General features: G+C 44.0%; 1 protein-coding gene and 1 long non-coding RNA gene across 4 annotated transcripts in view; one reads left to right on the top strand and one right to left on the bottom strand.

Moving 5' to 3' along the window:
* Positions 1–5304: 5304 nt before the first annotated feature.
* Positions 5305–20697, bottom strand: part of PCNX2 (pecanex homolog 2 (Drosophila)) — a 150198-nt gene continuing 134805 nt past the window's right edge. Inside the window, exons 29-34 of one of the 3 annotated variants that reach the window (XM_015284401.4) lie at positions 17420–17564; positions 15306–15536; positions 14683–14957; positions 13547–13725; positions 8784–9232; positions 5305–6752 (exon numbers count right to left, since the gene is read on the bottom strand). In XM_015284401.4, the coding sequence (XP_015139887.2) occupies positions 6579–6752; positions 8784–9232; positions 13547–13725; positions 14683–14957; positions 15306–15536; positions 17420–17564 (1453 nt within the window). In that variant the 3' untranslated portion in view covers positions 5305–6578. The remainder of the gene's footprint in view (positions 6753–8783; positions 9233–13546; positions 13726–14682; positions 14958–15305; positions 15537–17419; positions 17565–20697) is intronic. The other 2 variants (XM_015284402.4, XM_015284403.4) reach the window with 2 other exon arrangements.
* On the top strand, positions 6758–15175 carry LOC121110438. Its single transcript, XR_005858877.2, has 2 exons — positions 6758–6794; positions 14621–15175. It is a non-coding gene; the product is annotated as an uncharacterized LOC121110438 (long non-coding RNA).

Raw genomic sequence — 20697 nt, 5'->3', positions numbered from 1 at the left:
GAAGCATGCAAGGTGCTTGTTCTGTCCTTTTTCTAGAGGGCACTCAGTGTACTTGTCTCCTAATGTAGCAGCTTTTCTGTGTCCAGTTGGAGGACACTTACTGAATTAAACCATCATGTCCTGTCAAGATTGGCAATAAGAAGAGCAGAGGCAACTGCTCTCTGTTACTTGCAAGAACTCAAAGCTCAGCCTCTTTGCCAGTGTCCTTTCTACATCAGCCCTGACATGATTTCATGCTGTTGAGAACTGATAAAATGCTGCATGTGCAGCTTGTACCTTGTGCACTGGCTCCATTCCCCACTGCTTCTCTAGACTTTAAAAACCAGGGGACTCATCTTCCTAAGTGAGAACAGTAGTGCACATCCTTACCCTAAGTGGAGCCGAAGGAAATGAAAGTTGTCTTGTGCGATAAAGTGCCTTCAGTGCTTTTCATGTCCCAGCTGTGCTATTGGTATTGATACTGTTGATGTCTGGTACTGCAAGGTATCTTTTGTGCTCTTTTCTCTCCCTTTAGTGCTGCTCCTTATGCTAGCACAACTCAGTGGGATTTTGCTGTGGGCTGCTATTGTGCTACTGCTGGGCAGTTTTGTGGCTAGCCATTCTTGCTTGGTCGCCTTCTCCTACAAACTTGTATTGGCTTCTGGATCGTGCAGCTCATTCCACGGTCATGAGTTGCATAGATTTTTGCAGTCATCCATATGCCCTCGTTAGGCTTTGTTTTAAATGTGCACAAACTTTCAGTAGGAGTTTGCATCTGTACCTTTACATGCACAGGAGTGACAGCGTTAAGAGCGTACCTTCTAATGAGGGTGTGAATGCATTGCTGTCAAATGCATTGGGAATTGTACTGGAATTCACTCTCCTTAGTGAAACTGTGAGCTGAGGTGGGGATGGAGTGGGGGGAATATTATTTGGCTTGTGAAGTAGCTTGCTCCTGCTTTACTCTGGTAGTTACTGAACACAGTATAAAGCTGGAGACTCTTACTTGGAATAAAAATCTACCCAGCCCAGAATTTTTGATGACATGAAATTATTAATCCTTTCATTCCCTTGCTTAAATTTGCTGAACAAGGAGAGGATGCTGGCAACTGTGACTTTTAACATACCAATATATTCAAAATGGAGTTACTGGAAGGGACCAAGAACTTCATTCAGAAAGGAGAACTATATGGAAGCCATAATCTAAATTGAATTTCTGAAATGCAGGTATCTAAACTACAGAGCCTGGCAACTCCTGTAGTGGTTGCTCAGTGCTTTTTGTTGTTCGCTTGTTATTTTTAAAACCAAAGCATTCTTAAGGCACCTTTTTAGAAGCGAATGACTATAGACCAAAGCACTTTCTTAGGGCTGTGCGCCACAGACTTTGGAGCATAGGCCTCTCTGCTCTTACATGCTGAACACCTGACAATTTCAATGGAGTAAGTTAAGCTATAAAATACACTGAAGAATAATATTTCTTTCAGTGATAGTTACCAAAATTCTCAGAAGTGTTAAAGCGGGTCTGACTTTTAAATCAGACTGGAGATATTTGATACTTAAGTATAGGCTGGGAAGGGGAATTTCTTCAGGAGTGATGACAGCAGAGTTCAGGTTTCCAAACTGCAGTTCAGGCAGTAGTGGTAAGAGTTGCATCACCTCATGATGTTTGTTCCTCATAAGAGTAGGTATATTGCCCTGCTCACTGCATTCCATAATTAGACAGGACAGAAAGAATCTTCAGCTCTGGTAAGTTTTGAGCGCTGTGCTGATGGGACCTTGTGTAGCCAGGGGAGTTAGTCACTGGATCTACTCACCCAAAATGGAGGTGAATTTTTTCCTTCTCAGCTGTGAATGAAACATCAGCCTTTTAAACCAGAGGGTATTTTTTGCTACTGACATCAGTAGCTCTTGCTTTCTGCTGCCTGGCTCTACATTGGTGAGTCTTTTTTTTGTTGCTGTTCTTTAAATCCATCTTCTGAGCTACACAGTGCTTTTAAGAGAAATAAAGAGAAATTTTGTGATCTGTGTTCAGCAGGAGATCCTAAATGGTTTCAGCAGTCATTTCTGGCTTTTGTGTTCTGAGACAGTCCTAAAGAAATGATTTGCCTGTTCCAAATATGCACTGGGTGGGAAAGCAGTATTAGCAACTGAAGTTAGCTTTTATGGCACCCCGTGTTTACTTTAGAGGTAAAAAAATGTATTCTCTGGTCTTACACTAGTAAAATATTTGGAAAGCCTTGAGAGAACTGTAACAACAAACAGAGCATTCGCCATTCCCCTGATGGGCTAATTTTACTAATAGCACACATTTGGTGAAAATAACCTCTGATGTAACAGCAAGATTCCAGATGACAACATTAGTGCACCTGCAGGTTTTAATTGGTGCAAAAAAGAGGGGACTGTGAGGTACCAATTATTTTCTCAAAGCCTGAGAATTGAGGACATTTTTGGCAAGGAGGCTTGTAATCCAACATAAATAGCACGCAGCGTGGAATAAACAGGGCCTGTACTATTTATCATGCATTAGACCATTTTTGACTTGTAATACTCTGAGAAGGCTGAATGAGAGGTGAATCTTTAACACTGGACCTACTGCAAAGTTAATTATAAGTAATATGTCTATCTCGCCGATTTCAGGTTGTACCAGCAGTAGTGAAATGCTGTAAATACCAGCTCCCGATCCAGGGAGCAATCTAAAAATGGCAATAATTGGGTAGTTTAAAAAAAAAAAAGCATTGATGAGATGATGCTTATTACGTGCTGGAGGATTTCGCTGATAATTCTAATCCTCTATGAGCTGCATAGAATTCAGCTAATCTTTAACTTAAATTCCCCAGCAACAGAAGTGCAGTCACTTGAGTTGGAACCAAATGCTACTAAATAGCTCTTTAAAAATGCAAGTAGCGTTGCAGAGACTCCTAGAACTTCAGAGTTTCAGACTAAGAGTACCTGTCTGTCTTAGCAAGGGATAAAGAATCCCAGTGGTAGGTAAGTGCTTTTGCTAATGGTTGTCTTAAATGCCATGAACGTCAAAATGTTCTGCGTGCAGAAATGAGGTGAGACTTTTCAGTGGCAGCTCGACTTCCTTACTTGTGCATGTGTGTATGTATACATACATAAAAGCTTTTGAAATGCTTCAAAATACAGCGACATGCAGGACCTATGGCATTTGTATGTTGGGATGAACTTACTTTTGTGGATAGTGCCCATCACTGTTTGCTTCTTGCTTGCTGTGGTAGGAACCAGCTGGGCTGAAGGCCAGGCTGGGGGCTTGCTGGCATTCTTGGTGGCTGTGAGCAGTTCTGCAGCCTGAGGTTGGCTTTGGTAAAGTGCTACTAACATCTTCTGGCCAGCTCTGGGCGTGTTTCACTCTTAGGAGTTTATCACTCGGCGTTCACCATGTTATGTGAACAAGAGACTACCAGTGGAAAAGAGAGTTTAGGAAATCAAAATGAGGGTAGGTGATGACTGTCCCACACTTAATGTAAGGGCTGAAGTGCTGTACTTGTGCTTGTTTCACCGTACACCTGTCAACCTCCTGCTTGGAGCTTGCTGTACTTGCTGGATGTGCTCCTCTCTGCTCTCTTGTGTTGAGGGCCTCATTGAGGCAGCATGGATTAAATCATGCCATGTTTCTCTTCAGCAGCGGTGCTATCATCTGGGGACAAGCTGAGCAGCAGGTGGGGGCTCCATCTCGTCATCCCTGCTGCCATCTTTATGAAAGAACTGCATGTACTGACTGCTCTTGTGGACAGAGAGATTTCTCCCAAGGAAGATGCCTTAAATGTATCTTCCATCACATGCTGATGTAATGAACTGGGTCTGTCTCTACCTCATGTTTTTTAGGGTCAGCACAGTGTTGTACCTGGTTGCAGGTTTTATTTCTAACCGTCACGTGTGATAATTCTGTGGGATTGGACCACATCTAAAAACACTGCACAAAGCAGCAGTCTTAGTAACATCAGCCTTTCTATCTCCAAAGTCATGTAGAAATGCAACATGGAGGAGAGTTTCTGCTGCCATCTTTGGTTGCTGTTTTTTAATTGAGGCTATTAGTAATGGTCCCACTTTTGCTTTTCAACCCGCTGTGCTACAGTAACATCTTTAGCAGAAAAGAAAACCTGTCTGAGGATAGTAGAAGTAACTCACTTCTGTTCGAATCCCAGCCTTGCCTGTGTGCTGTGCCTGAACACAGGAGTTAGGAGTTGCCTGTTCTGGCAACCGCCCCACACAGCAGGAACCTGAGCCTCACGGCACCTCGTGTCCTCCAGGCCCTGGTGGATTGACCTCAGTCAGGAACTGGGAGGTAATTGTGTTTCTTGGGGTGCAGAGAGGTCATGGAGATGGGTGAGTCTCTGAAGAAGTGCTGCTGGTGGAAGGTGTCACCGTTGGTGTTGGGTGAATGCAGCGGTAAGAGTTTGTGCAGCTGTTTCTCAGTGTGGTTTGGTTTGCTTGAGGTGGATGCACAGAATAATTTTGGTTGGTTGAGACCAATAGAGTTGTTTTTGATAGAAGTTAATTCAAGTTTTAGTTGGAGATTTGGCAATTGTAGGCCTGGGTGAGGCTAACCTGGGAAAGCTTAGTGCTTTCTGCAGCTGTTTGCCCTGCTTCTGTGCATAACAGTTTAGGAAGACAGTGTTGGTGGTTTATCCTAGCAGACTGCAAAGCCCCTAAAGCAGAAATAGGGCCGGTGCCTGTCATCAAGGGCCCCTCACCTACACCTATAACTTCTTTGGCGCCAAACACGCTGCCAGCAGGGTGGTTGGAGAGGTCATGTCTGCCAGAAGTGGTCAGAAAGGAGCAGCTGAATTCAGGTTCCTCTTTTGCATCACAGCTGGAAGCTGCAGGAGGCAGCAGCAGGGCCTGAGCTACACTGATGGCTGCATGTCTCAGGGAGTACGTGGTACCCATCTGCTTTTGTGCTTGTAACTGTAAGCAGAACGTTGCCTAGATTACGCCAAGCATTGTACCAAATTTGTCAAGATCGACGTGAGAGAAAAACAATAGATTTCTCTATTACATAAAAAGCACAAAGTGAAAAGAATTCAAAATAAAAGAGGAAAACAGAAAACTGCTGCCACGCAAAGCATACGTGGATGGTTTTATTTTCACTTGCTGTGATTTGGTTCTACTACTTGTCATCCCAAGTGTGGCACGCTAGGAAGCTCGGAATGCAACAGTCTATCATCTGATGCCAATAACGCTTAGCTGGGACATCTCTCATTAAATCTTGTTAACTGGGGCAGCCTGGCTGCACATATTGTCATGAGGAGAATTAGAAGCAGTCCGTGGTAGTTGCAGTGAAGAGGGACAGCAAAACACAGATAGCTGCAAATTGTTTAATTAAAAAAAAAAAACAAAAACAAACCAAACCAACACGCGTGTGTTTATGCCCTATATTACATTAAGGATTTGTTGTAGCCTTTTGGCTTCCCAAACAGTCCTGCATCCCTGTAAATCAGTGTTTCTCAAACTTCGTGAAAGCACGGTCTCTCTTTTTGCTTCATCTGTCTTTATGCAACTGTTAAACTGGCAGCAGCTCAGCTTCTCTGGGGGAGGGAAATTGGAGTTCTGTGTAATTACTGGACACGTGTTTACGGACACTGAGCTGTGTCCAGCAATTAAAGGCATTGAGCTGTTCCCTGCCCAATACAAACGCAGACAGTAATTACAGCCTGCTTCGCATTTGCTGTCCTCGGGGAGAACTCTCGTGGGCCCTTTTGCATCTCCCAGGAGGGCCGGTTGCCCGCAGTTTGAGAAACACTGCTGTAAACTGAACAGGAGCATGAGATTATACCTAAGAGCAGCTGTTAATAGAGAGCTGCTTTCTTTGCAAATAAGGTGCACCATATGCTTTGTGAAGGCTTTCCATGCACTGGCTACTTTCTTTCTTGCGCTTGACTTTTGTTAATGTGTTTGTTTAGCAAGGTTCGTTCACACAATGTTTCAGTATAGCTGCATGCAGTATATCAGTCTGTGTGATGCCGTGTTGCTATTCATAGTTACCACCTGCATAGCATGTTGGAGGAAAAGGAAGAGATTTGCTGTTGGGGAGGAAAAATCAAATCGAATTTACCTCTAATGTTCCAGCAGGCGTTGTACTGTCCTTGTACGTGTTCACTGCTTCTCTTCAAAGCTGTCTTTTGTTATACATTATATATCAAATGCCAATTAGTTTGCATGCAATCAGCTGTCTAGCTACGGCAGGAAAGATGTCTTGTGTGCTTTTCACTAAGTTGTGTTAATATCTCTATTGCATTCACTCATTCACCACCTGTTATGTTTTATTTTGTCACCGTGAGTGGGTCAACGCCTCTGCAGGGGAAGGAATGTCACAGGTTGTGTTCGTTGTTCTAGGATTTACAAGAACCTGAGATGAAGTGGCACCATGATTTTTAGAACATCTTCCAACCCTACCCATGCCAAAGGCCTTTGGCTGAAGAACACGTGCCCTGTCATATTCCCGCTCGGAAGTTAGAAAAATAAACGTTTGGAGGTTGCGTGTTAAATCTGAAAGAACATAAACCCACCTGCAGCTCCCTGACTTAACTCTGTCTTGAACTTTGAGAAACGCGTGGCCCTCGCGCTACCGCTAATCCTTACTGCTCCTCAGACAGGCTTTGCTGAGAGGCTGTGTCTTCCAGGGCCATGTCTTCCTGGCTGGCCCTTCGGCACTCCAGGGTCTGACTCATGAGTATGGCGTGGGACAGCCCTTGCTCTCGACGCGGTTTAGATTCTGTCGCATCAGTCGCATCGCAGGTCTCAGTGAGCTGCTGCAGGGGAAGAGAGGAGTCGGTGAGATCAGGAAGTAGAACGTAAGTAACACTTGAGCTGTTTTTTTGAAGTGACGGGTGAAAAAGTTAAAAATTGATTTAGGAATGTCATTCTCTGAGACCGCATGGGATTCTTAGCATGCATAATTCACAAGGGACTGCTGGAGAGTGAACAGGTACTTGTAATGCATACATTTGGAAAGAAAAGCGGAGGAGCTAGAGGTTTAGTACCACAGATGTACAAGCGTAGAGAGCTGTAAAGTACTTTGGATTGAAAAGGACTTCTGGAGGTCATCCAGTCCAAACCCCTGCTTCAAGCAGGGCCAGCTTCTAAGAAGTGAAATCGGGTTAGTCTGGGGCTTGCATAATACGCCAGATTTTAAATCCAACTCACAAAGAAACTTTTGCCACAGAACTGGAATGCAATTACCAGCCTGCAAATGTTATGCACACTGTCACCTCACTGTACGAACTCCATCAATATGAAAGCTTTCCAGAACCATGCTGTATTAAGGTGTAACTAAGATACCTCCTTAGCACTTCCAATCAAATAGGCGCCTGGACTCAGAGCAGTTACTTTTTGGCCAGAACTCACCTCATCTAAATGTAATGCTTGAGGTGTATCATTCAAGGCTGTCAGTGGTTGGCAGAGACTGACGAATCTCACAGGGAAAAATTTCATCCTGACGGCTGTAAGGATGAGCTGGATTGTCTTCTCTGCTGAGTACAGCAGCAACACCAATGACCTACCGAGACTCTATACCCAAACCTTACATGGCTTAAAGGTAGATGAGGTGAATCCCACCACTGGTACTCACCACTGCACACATGCTGAATGCTTGCAAATTACCTTGGAAATTGCCCTGTCACCTGATATGTTCAGCTGTACAAATTTCTAATGCTTATTAGAGTGCTAAAGCAGGATTGGACCGAGGTGAGTAATATTCAGTCAACTTCTCTTGAAGTTAATGGCAAAACCTCATGAACTATACCATACGTGGCATTTTTGGGTCGAAAGCAAAATACACACAGACCAGGGAGCTTTTTTCACTTGGGATTTAGAGAAGTCTGAAAATTGGGGAAGTTATATACAATTCAGAATATTAGAAGAAAAGTAGTTTGGACATTCCATATCCTCAATTTTCCTGTTGCCAATTTCACTTCTATTTTGATTGGACAAATGTGAAAGTCGGTCTTAATTATGTTGTTAGTCAGCCTCTAGTTGCAGCTCCCCTTTATGTCTGATCCATCTTCTCACATTACTGCTCTTCAGAGGTAAACGTTTCAAAACACAGGAAAGCAGCCCATGGCAGGCAAAGTGAAAGAAATACATTTCAAGAGACAATGAAACAGAGTAGTGTTACTGTCCCTTGAATTTTCCAGGGAAGATGAACTGAGGGGAACTGAACTGGAAGCCTACTGGGATGAAGGCTGCAAGTTATTTGTGTGTTCTGTTTTTCTGTTAGAAAATGCTGATTCACAGAGCATGCAGGTTTCTTTAAAGGCTTTTAGTTTCCTTTGGGAAATACTTCCTCCAGACTTCCTTTGCCTAACCCTTTCAGCGACAGGGTCCAAAGGTCCTGGATTTGAATTTCAGGTCAGAGAGGGTAACAGAGGAAGCGCAGTGTTCAGTGGGAGCCATTTGTTTTTGTACAAATAATTCAGTCCTGGGTAAGCAAGCAGGAAAGGAACTACTTAGTCTGCTCATGATGGTACTTATCACCTGGGCTGCATAAAACAGAACTGAGTCTCTGCTCCCAGTAAAAAGAAGAGGCACTTTGCCCCAGGCTGGATTCTAAGGTATGTTCTTAACAACCCGCTTACCCTTACTAATGAATTCATCACTTATATACACACAAATACAGTCTCAATTTCACCGCGATGCAAAATTTAAATACCAAAATCCAGAAAAGACTGTTTTCTGGATGGGAGAAAGAAGAAACCAAACAGTGGTGAGGACGTTACGGGGACCTGATGGGTGAACAGCACAGCAACTCATGTTCAGTACTGCTGTTTGGGCTTCAGCCTTACCCGAGTTGCCTGACTTGCTGCTCTAGCGGATGGACCCATGGCGATGTTCATGCTGCTGGACGACTGCGTGTCACTGGTGTTACCTCCATCTGCAGCTGAGAGCCCAGAAATCACCAAAGCACTTGAAAAACTTCTCTTGCCAAACAGCAGGCTGAGTGTGGAGCTAGTGGACGAGGCCAGGCTGGACCTGAGCATCGCAGCAGCTCGGTCCTGCACAGTCAGCTGGCCAGCAGCGGGAACGACAGGGGACTGAGAAAACACGGACGTGGCCGAGTTGTGGAATGACAGCTGGCTGCTTGAGAGCCTTTGGGCGATCTCGTGGGCAGATGTAGATGTCTGCATGAAAGGCTGGCGGCTTTCTGCGATTGGTCCAGAGTGACTTGAAACAGGGGGCCTTTGGTTTAAAGCAGCGTGTGCCTGGACAGACTGACTCCTGTGTTTCCTCCTGCCTTTAAAAGAAAGAGTAATAAATATACTTCAATGCTGCCAGTAGTGGCATCCTGAGGAAATCCATGCTACTGACAATGTCCTGTGTGCATATATTACTGCTGGCACATTACTGTAGGATTTATCAGCAGAAGAAGTCTAGAATCACAGGCATGAGAAGTTGCTAAACCCAGGAACCTTTCTGTTTTCTCCGCTATAGTGGTTCTGCACTGGGTCAGAAGAAAGGACTTCGGGCCAATTCTGCCCCACACATCCTAAGCTACGCTGTGAGCACCGTTTGAGCACAGCATTGCTGTGACTCCACTCTCCCTTGATAACCACAATGAAAGAGGGGATGCTGACTACCCACTTTAAATGGCTTGGTATAACTTTTAGCTGCAAAAGTAAAACATAAAATTGTGAATTAAGCCAATGCCACATTACAAAGAATTATTCCTGCATATAAGGAATGAGAGTTTGAGGATTCAGCCAAGTGGGAGTCCACAGCATTCAATCCCCAAGGCAGTTTTTAAAGCTAATAGTTTAGCCAAGTTCCAAGATTGATGTTTACAGTATATCACAGATTGAAAAGATACGAGCACCCCAAGACAGTCTGTTGAAGGTCTAAACAAGGCCCACATGCAGCTCTTGTCCCATCCTGTGCAGCATCTGAGCTCAACCACTGTTGTACACAGAGCATATAAACTATTCTGCTGTCTGCGCAACTTCTGTCTTCCTATATGTATACCTTCTCCACAAACTTCTTAAAACATTTACATCAACAACTTTTGTAATGTAAACAAAGCATTTCTGTATTTCTTATGCTTGCATATATAAATAGGCACAGAATGAAAAGCAGACCAGTGAACCCAGTGGCACACTGCAGCCAGGCGCTCTGCAGGTGGCACGCAGCAGGTTGGCACCACAGCTCCCCACACAGTTTGTTGCTGCTGCATACAGACCAACCCAGGCTTAGGCAGCCACCAGCCAGTCACATGAGGGCCTGCCTGGCTTTTCCTTTCCAGGAAACTGCAGACACTAATATGAGCTGGCGTTTGGATTTCCTAGCTATAGCTGTGGGGTAAAGGGCTAAAGGCAGAAAACCTGTTGAGACCCACCAAGGCAGAAGCAAGTCTGGCAGGCATTTCCAGGTTGGTAGTAATAATACCAGAATTATGGAGGGGAGGGAAGCACTGGAACCCCTCCAAATACTGAGGCGTTGCAGCACAAAGCAGCCTACATCTCACACTGTCTCAATGAACTATGATAGCTGAATTCAAGGATTCCAGAAACACAGAATTCCACACCCAAGCTATTTACACTCTGTAGCTGTTTTACACCCACAGGTCTGCCTTCCAAGGCTGAGATCATTAGCTCAGTTTTTCAGATTCTGAAGCAAAGAGAATTGAGGCACCCTGGCACAGAGTCAGATGGCAGAGCTTGGCCATAACCTCTCTGCAGCCATTCAGCTGGTCTAATTCCTCGGTGGTTTGGCGAGCACCGGACACTTTTCCATCCCATTTACAATGTACCATTATTTCTACTGTTACACACAGAGCAATAAAAAAATAATTTCTGAAGATGACATGCAGAGCAGCATCCCTGGCAATGAAAGCCCTGCAGTCCCTGCGAGCAGTGGGACAGATGCACGTGGCTCTCGCTGCAGCTCTGCCTGCGTCTCTGTGCTCCAGCTGTGACCAATAGGCAGACACCGGCTGTGAGCTGCGGGCTTTGAAGGATCAGGGGTTTCCTTAAGCAAGTGCTGTGGTTTCTACATCTGATGGTCATTTTACTAAGTTACCTTTTTAAATGAAAAGCACGGATTGGAACAGAGGGGCTGCGGTGCGTGTGTTTGTGCAGGGGCTCATGTGGCCAAACATCTGTTTGTGATTTATGCTTCCAAGCTGACCGCTGTCCAAAAGCATTCAGCACTCATCCCAAATGCAGTGGTTAGAGCACTGGACAGGGGACCACCCGTATCTGCACAAAAATAACTCTGTCCCTGAAAGCAATTAGGAAACAAAGGCTGTTCCACAAACTGCATCATGAAATAGGGATGCTTTGGAACAGAACCCCACACGTCCCCAACACTCCCCATTTTTGTTGCGCTTTTAAATAGGGCTTCAAACACATTTTTGCAGACTCACTGGCACCGGGCCACAAAATATGAAATACAAAAGCATGAAATGCACTCAATTCATGCATTGTGAGACTAGAAGGGATTGCTGCCATGCTATGTAATGTGGGCCAAAGACCCTCCTGGAAGTAACTACTGTATGGCATTGTTAACCACCATTATTTTTCAGAAATGCATCCAATGTTGGCAGGCATGGAGAATCTATCTTAACCTGTAGCCACTTGTTACTCTATTTACTCTCACTGCTAAAAAATGAGCACTTCAAGTTAGAATTTGCACAGCTTTGTTGTACCTGCTACAGCCTGCTACAACTGGCTGTCTTTGGTCACCTGTTGTTGCCCAGGTAAGTACTGGCAGGCTATGATCAAAGCAACTTTTACAATATAAATTGTTGGAAAGTTTTTAATCTTTCCCTACAGGACATCTCCCACATTTTTGATCTCTCTCTTTTTTTTTTTTTAATCTCCTTCCAAATGATAAATGTTCTTAAATCAGCGCACCAGGATTGTGCATGGGAGGCCACCAGTGTCCTGATGCAGTCAGACTGACAGACCTGTGTTGGTCACATCTTTTTTAAGGCATGACATAGAGTAAGTCTGCTGCTACTGCTCTGGTATTGCCTCACGGTCCTCATACTTACTGAAGATCAGACAGTAGCTGGCTTCTTAACCAGCTCTTTTAAAAACCATCTTGAATGAGAGCTATTTGGATTTGCTCAATTAAGCACATGGCTTTGATAGGTGTTCCTTAATGTTCTTTGTAGCTGGGAGGATGCAGGGAACTACTTCATGATCAGACCACAGATCACCTCCATTTTCTTGAATACAAAACAGACACACTCTTTTCTACATTACTGACAACTTTCCCTTTCTATATAGTGATGACTCAAGACTGCTGTTACAATTTCTTTTGTTTCTAACGTTCTTAAAAAAGAAACAGCATCAATCTGGCCTTATTTCTACTGTTCCTAATGGTGTGAGCCAGAAAATTCTCTTTCTTTTGTTCTTTTTTTCTCTCACCGTCTCTCAGGACTGAATTCTGGTTTACATCTGCTGTTTTCCATTTCCTTGCATTTGTTGTGCATTTCTTCATTTTACCTGAAAGCCAGGTAGCTTTCCTTAATTAAGTGTGACCACTCTCGATGGTGATTTTCTAGATACCCAATACATTCTTTTAAACAATTCACAATTAATTTTTATTATTGCATGGCATGCTCGGGATTGTTATTTTACAATTAAGTTTGCCATTCTGATTACTGCAGTGTCAAGTTATAAGCATGCACGTGGGGATTGCTCTAAAGCTAAACTTAATTAAAAGCAGTAGTCATTTTATCCTTATGACATGACTCATATTCACAGCAAGATTTTCTCTGGTCCTGTCCATTATTTTTAATGACGGGTCAAAATGATTTAACAAGAAACAAACAGGTGCTAGACCCCTCTAGTTCTCCGCCTTAACTGACACAGTAATACCACAACTTGTAATGTAAAGTCAATTAATTTGACCTTTCAGCAAATCCCCCTCCCTTAGGGAAGGTCTCCCAGTGACCCGACTGGCAAACTTAATGGGTATTCCCAATGCGAAGGCCAGCAGTTCCACCGCATGAACACATCTGAAGCACTTTTGAATCCATAATTTAATATGAAAAGGGTTCAGCTGTTAACTGACAGAATGATTGGCAACATTTAATTTTCTCCTGATAACTGCTCTATTGGCATACTAAGTTACTTGCTATTTGTTTATTCTCCACATGCACTAATGAACAGCCAGACTAATTCCCACAATAAATTGTCATGCTCCTTCTAAGATAATTAAGATTTTTGCATACTTCTCAGTTCTGCTGTTCCCAATAAACAGTAAGCACAGGCTCACTGTGTGAACAGGCATCATACGTGGACTCCCTCCATCTGAATTTCTCATACCGTAAGCAGTATCTCCCAGTCCAAAAATTAGACATGAAGTAGCCTGACAGTGAGATCTCTGGTAGTCACATGAAACACATCTGCTTTATGCTCTTGCAATAAATACCTGGAACTGTGTCAGGAAGACATCTCCTACACATGCTTGGTCACTAGGAAAGCCAAAGGTTGGTCTTTCTAAAATTAGTTTTTCACTGGATATGTGAGAGCCCTGAAAGCATTTGCTGATGTGGCCCCTGGTGAGAAAACTACAGAAAAAGACAAATAAATTGTGCAAATACCTGCACGCTGGTGGGCCTCTTGCGACGAAGGCTGCAACTGAGGGGTTCCATCTCTGGTGTGCTGCGAGCTGCTGCTCTGGCTTGAGTTACCTGTGGAGTTGCTGCCAGAGCCTCCTCCAGTATCTGCTTCTTCAACGTTGCCTCTGTCATGGTGAGCTGCATGACAGTCCTTACGCATCCTGTTTGCATGAACATACACATAAGTCAGTCTACATGCACAGAGCACTTGTGCCACCAATATTAGGCATCCCCTCAATGTATACTTATGCTTTCTTATACAACTATGAGTCTTTCAGCATTTTATGGCATGCTAAGTTTAGCTGGGACATAACTATGAATGACACAAACCAAAATCGTTACCCAACTTTGGAGACTAAGAGCAATGTTACATTTATGTCTATAGATCATTTTGCATGGGGCCACTGAGTCATAAAGAAGAGCTCAATGGGAGTGACCTGCATGCTGGGAAACTAACATATTAAGCCACCAGACTTAATCTCAGTATTTCAGCATTGGCCTTAGCAGTCAAGCTGGCTTCCGTAAAGTTGTCCGTTTCTCAGCCACAGCAGCAGAAAGACAGGCAGAGAGAATGAGAGACATAGCCCTGTTACTGTAGGAAAAGTTCACACATGAATGAGAAACAGAAGGTGTCATACCTGCCATGCAAAACTAGAACAAATCATCAGTTTTGGTGGATTGTAAGTAGGTTTTTAGATGTGCTTTGGACATGAGCAATGATGTGGAGATGACGATCTATATTGCCAAAGTTGTAGAGCATAACCCATCATAACCCACCAGAACATTTCCTCATGTTCTGACACGTCACTGAGTTACAGAAAATACACCCTTGTTTATGGGGCATAAAGAGTAAAATTTCCCCCCAAAAAGGGAAATGTTTGTACTGCTAAGTGGTTTGATAACAAATCTTGACAAACATAGAAAATTTTGATTAAAAGGCAAGAATAAGTTAATGAATTAAATTTCAGCCATATCTGTAGGGCTATTTTATTACATTCTGAGTTGTGTGCAATTGTTTTACTCATAGATAACAATATGCAATTACTCTCTTAACAGAAAAATACAGCAGAACTAAGACTACAAGGTGTCTATCTGCAAGACCAACATTTAACACCTACCTTAACCATTTGGATCTGAACCACTTTTTAATATTGTCCAAACTGACTGGTCCCCCCCATATGTTCCTCAGTTGGCTGTGTGTCCCAAGGTACGAGGTGGTTAAAGGGGAAACGTACATTGGATATCCCAGTGGCTGATCACATGAAGAATTAATTAAGTTCCTCAAGACCTGTTTGTTGTTCTGGATGCTCCCTCTCTCTGGGTTACGATTGCGCAAGAAGATTAATTCCTGCTGCTGCCCAGCCCACAGTCCTCTGACACACTCCTTGTTGACCTACAGGTAGGTAAAAAAGCAGTGTGGGCCATGTGAAAACATTTCAGATACAGAACTATGTGACCTCTGTAGAACAGTAGTAGCAGTGTGCACGCATGTCATATCTTTGTACCAACAGGTTTGATAAACCTCATGAGCAATAACTCCCTGGATAAGCCTGGGATGTTATTTGTGATGAACAAATATAAGGGTGGAAAATAAAAGTGAAATGAACAGAATTCTCCTCCGGCCTCTAATTTCTTCTCTGATGGCTATGATCAACCTCCTCCTTTTGGCCAGATTACTCAGAAATAATATTTGTAACTCCAGCCCTAAGTTACTGCAGTATTAGAAAGATGGTTTGTATACCTTGATAACCTTGAAGCTCAAGTAGCTTTTGTGAAGCATGATAACCTTATATTCATCTGCTCCTTCATCTACCACATGCCTCAGGGTCAGCAGCTCTTCTCTGTTGGAGAGGACAGCACTGCGCCAGGCTGGGTCCCCTTCATGGCAGATAACAACCTTTTCTTCAAAAGATTGGATTGCTTCATACAGTACTGCTGGGTCCTCATACTCATCCGGGCAGGTGAACTGGTCCTGGTAGTACAAGAAGTAGTACTCAAAAGGTCAGGTCTATTTATGAAAATATAAAAACCACTACAAAGAAACAAAATCCTAGTTTGTTTTGTTTGTGGACAGTGCCAACAGTGCCAACTGCAAGGTCTTCCACCTGGGTTGAGGCAATACCTGTTGCCAATACAAGCTGGGGGACGAAGGGATTGAATACAGCCCTGCCAAAAAAGACCTGGGAGTACGGGTGGATGAGAAGCTCAACATGAGCCAGTAATGTGCCCTACAGCCCAGAAAGCCAACCGTATCCTAGGCTGCACCAAAAGAAGCATGGCCAGCAGGGCAAGGGAGATGACCCTGCCCCTCTACTCTGCACTGGTGAAACCTCACCTGGAGTACTGCATCCAGATGTGGAATCCTCAGTACAAGAGACACATGCACCTGTTGGAGTGCTCCAAGATGACCTGATAGCGGCCTTTCAGTATCTAAGGGGAGCTACAGGAAAGAAAGGGACAGATTCTTTAGCAGGGTCTATTGTGACAGAACAAGGGGAAATGGATTCAAGCTTAAAGAGGGTAGACTTAGGTTAGACACAAGGAAAACATCTTTCACAGTGATGGTGATGAGGCACTGGAACAGGTTGCCCAGAGATATGGTGGTTACCCTATCCTTGGAGACTTTCAAGACAAGGCTGGATCAGGCACTGTGCAACCTGATCTAGCTGTGCATGTCCCTGTTCATTGCAGGGGAGTTGGACTGGATGGCCTTTAGAGGTCCCTTCTAACGCTAAGGATTTTATGACTCTATGAACTCTAGTCCCTGCTCTAACATGACAAACACACAGCGTGTGTTTGAGGTAGAATGACAATAATATAGAAAGGCACAATTTTTATTCTAGCGTAACCTGTTCTAATCTCACACCTCCACTAGACAAAGAGAGAATGAGAGCTTATCCACTGACAAGTTATAAAGTGGAAAATCACGGGAAGAGAGCTCTTAGGTAAGCTGGAGGGAGATAGAAGCTACCTGCGGTGTTCCACGGTGTTTGTTTTTTCATACATGTAAAACCACAACAAAATCACTGACTATGAATCCATCAACAGATACCACAGTATCACATTACTTTTTCAGCTGTTACACTTCCAGTGACTACAGTCACAGAATTATTTTGTCCAATTCTCATAGGTTACTTGGCAGCAGTTCCACTTCAGTTACATTCACAACAATAATAAATACCATGTACTAGCAAAGTGTATGAGACTGAATAATACACCAGAGAAAGAATAAAATCAATTCCAAGCTATACAAGGGTTGACCTGAAGTAGCTGGAGTGACTTAAATGGAGGTGTGCTGGATTTTTGCAAGTGGAAACAGAATGGGGTCAGAAATAGCACAACACAATCAAACACACAGCAGTGACACCAACCCTTCAAACCACAACTCCTCTGCAGTGACTTCCAACAACATATGGAAGTGTCACTCGGGTACTGCCCATCACAAAAGGATTGATAAATTAATGATGAAATCAGCTCAATCAATCTACAGATTTTTTTTAAAAAAGTTTCTTGATCAATTTATTGCATTTGTTTTCAAGCTAGCACCCATCATTAGGGTACCCCCGCAAGTGAAACATGGCACATCCATCTGCTTTGTTTCAATGAGAAAGACAGGGGCAAGCTCTGCAATAAAAATAGTCTCCAATGGGTAGCTAGGGGCTACCGAGGAATAATATCGAGTAAATGCAAAATAGATAAATGCTGAGCTTTTCCATTTTGGTTAAGGAAGTTTCTCAGAGTAAAACAACACATCCTCCATTTCCCCCTCATCAAGCATTTTTCAAGTTTCCCAGTGTTTCCCTAAGAAGACAAATGCAAGAGTAAAAGTCAAATACAAACAAACAAAGACCCTACCTGATGGAGCTTCAGGGACATACGGATCGCTGGGGCGACCACCTTATGCAGCAGATCCATGTCTGCAAAGACCCATTCATCCTTCGCCGCTATCCGGAAGTCCCCTTTGAACAGCGCGTGGAGGCCGTACAGAAAGGAGTCTAAGCTGCAAGAGGAAGGCAGTGGTCACTTTCAGAGGCCATCTCATCCTCACCAAGCTGGAGCTGAGCTGCACAGGGACCCGTGGCCCTTTCGCTGAAGGGAGAACCATGGCACAGTCCTGGGAGTGCTCGCTATGAATCCTTGTGGCGGACGTAAAGCAAGGGTCATGCTGCATATATACATCTCTTTGGGTAGGTATTATTCCTTCTGCTTGCACTGCCAACAGCTGGCCATGAGAGAAATGTGACACCCAACATGAGTTTTAACGGCCTGTGCATCAAGGTGCTGCGTTTGCAGCTGCTCAGCAGCATTTAGAAGGCAGCAGAGCTGCCCCTCACTGAAAGCTCAATGATCAGCACTGTCATGGTTAACAGTCGTGCTTGCAAGGTAAAATTAATAGCAATGATTAGAAAACAGCTGTAAAATGTATTATTTTATTTATTTATTTTTACTAAATCTGAAACTTCTGTTGTGCAACTCAAAACCAGGCTTGAACATTAAACCAGACGTACTGAAAAGAGCACCAAGTTTCACAAGCATGAACTAACCCAGGGGCATTTCCTACTGAAACAACAAACCTTAAAGCAACTGCAGGCCGGGTTTCTTTCTTCACACAAGCAACTGGATGTAACCAGCTCTGCCTGACCTTGACAATAGTTTGCCTGGACCAGAGACTATAGTGGGATATAAGGGGGTCAAAACCAAGCAGCTGATAGAAAATGGTTGCACTAGATCTTTGTGAAGGGAAACAAGCAGCCTGAGGCTCAGCCTTCACCACGCACCCTGAGCATCCCACAGTGTACAGGAGCCACACAGGTGGTGCTGAGAGCAGGGCCACAAACCCGACACTGCTCTGAAGAACTGATCCTGAAATGGAGGAAAACAGAGCCAGCTATTAAAACCTGGCATCTCCTACAGACCCTCAGGACATGGCTTCATCCACCTGCCAACATCTTACTCGCTTTTACAACAGCTGATTTTTTAGATTGTAAAGGCTCTGGAGGAGACAAAGCATTAAGATGTTAGAGGTTTTCACTACCATCCATTGCCTTCTCCAGAGAATGCATCATCTTTCCACTTAATTGAGCTGTTTTAATTATTTTGGGAAAAACAAATAGATATATTTTACATTTTTTCTCTTCTGAGAGAGAGCAAAGAGAGATTAGGAGACTTCCTGGCCTATCTTCAAGCTCAAATACATTCTAATTTTGCCCGTGGTGGGTAGCGTGCTGTAGAAATTAAAACAGAGAGATATATCTGTTGTTACCAGAAAAGCAGCTGGATACTGATTTTCTCTGTGGAAGCGCCATGCGATACAAATCAAGCGATCAGCGGGCCCGAGGGCAGGCAGCGAGGCAGGGCTGCGGGCACTGCTGGGAACAGCAGGAGCACAGGGAAGCTCTCGTGAATTCTTAACTCATTTGCATTTATTAGTCACATATTAACACATGCCTAGGTGAGGCAGGCGCTTAAACCCAGAGCTTCAAAGCACTGAAGCACAGGTTTCAGTGGAAGCTGTCATGCATCTTCAAAGAATGGCTCCTGATCCCTGCTGACCCTCCATCAATCATCTCCAGAATTTGGAAAATGATAATCTGCCCAAAGGTTGCTCAATAGCCAGGGAAGCCCTAGAATAAACCAGTTAAAAAAGAAAAAGACTGTAGGTGCAGCCCACGTGCCCATAAATCACATTCGTGAAGGAGGTGAGAAACCAGGAAGGGCCCTTCCAGTGGCCCACCCAGCAGACAACAGCCAGTACACTCCTGCCTCCATCCTGGCCTGCAAAACATACCTTAGTAAATAAACATTCTTTCCAGGATGAAAAAAAAAACAAACAAGGAATAAAAATGGCAATCCTAAACAGTCTCAAAATGTGCACACATTGCAATGCAGTTCTTCCAAAGTAATAACAGTATTTGCTGTGAAAAGCTGCCTGAGCTGAAGGAAGGAACAGGCAGGCAAGAGAACTGCTTTTTAAATCATCAGAGGTTTTCAGAGCCAAATACAAACACCAGAGCAGACAAACAAAGAGTTTGCATTCACATCAGAGTGTCCTGTAGGCATCAGCTGATGCTGAACAGGCTGCTGCGAGCAACAGTTGCTGCAGAAGGGGAGGCCCAGTCCAGGACAGCATGAGGACTGCAGCTGAGCATCAGTGGAGGGAGCAGAGGGAAGCACGTACAGCTCCCACCGTGCTGAGCTCAGGAAGACTCATCCATTTCTCAGCCTTCTGCATAATAAGTTTCCTAACAAGCATTTTTAAGAACAATTGTGACTGTTACACGGAGTAAAGTAGTGGCGGGAGGCTGAGAGTCAATTATTTCACGTATCATGTTTTCCACCAGAGAGGTCTGAAGGACACTGCTGTATTCACAAGGCCATTACAATTTTTCACTCTGCTGCCAATCGTAATGAGGCTTTGGGGCACATCCTACCTATAACGTGACACTATTTCAACCCGTTACTTCTGCAACACGCAGCCCTTAATCCACATAAAATAGAGCTGTTGTGCTTCTAATTGCTGCACTCTCTTCTGAAGGCTCTAATGAGATCACAAAGAAGCTGTACACCCAGAGCTTTGATCTCTGCCCCGCTCAAGGTTGTTGCCACTTTCTTGGCCCAGTTTGTACACACCTCGATCAGTCACCTGCCACAGTTCCAGGCACATTACACATATTTTGAAACCTAGTGAAGGTAAATTCAGATGCCAAGGAAACTGCGTTCATCAGGAAGAGGCAGAGCTGCTATTTCTGGCAGCACCGCTGACCCTCTGAGCAGAGACCTGAAAGCTGCTGTCGCACCGCCAAGCTGTTTCTGAAGGCAACCTGCAGGCACATGGGACCCTGCAGCCCTGAGATGTTCAGTGAGGAGGGAACAGTGCAGCAACACGAGCACCAGAGTGGGCAGCAGAGCCAGAACAAGCACTCTTTCTTCACTCCCTGTGTTGCTCCAACAGCTGGAACTAAAAGCATTTGATGTAAGCCCAGAACTAGTAAAGACAGATGAAAGCTAATGAGGTGGTGACTGCATCTGTGTGTATTTTGTACTCCAAATTCCACCTTCTGCCCTCAGTTTATAGACCTTTCCCAATGTTAATTGTGGATTTAGTTCAGCATTAAAACACACACGTGCTGATA

This window comes from Gallus gallus, chromosome 3, assembly GCF_016699485.2.
Source record: "Gallus gallus isolate bGalGal1 chromosome 3, bGalGal1.mat.broiler.GRCg7b, whole genome shotgun sequence".
Classification (NCBI taxonomy): Eukaryota; Metazoa; Chordata; class Aves; order Galliformes; family Phasianidae; genus Gallus; species Gallus gallus.
The sequence above is the reverse complement of the archived record's forward strand: the minus strand, read 5'-3'. Positions and strand labels throughout refer to the sequence as shown.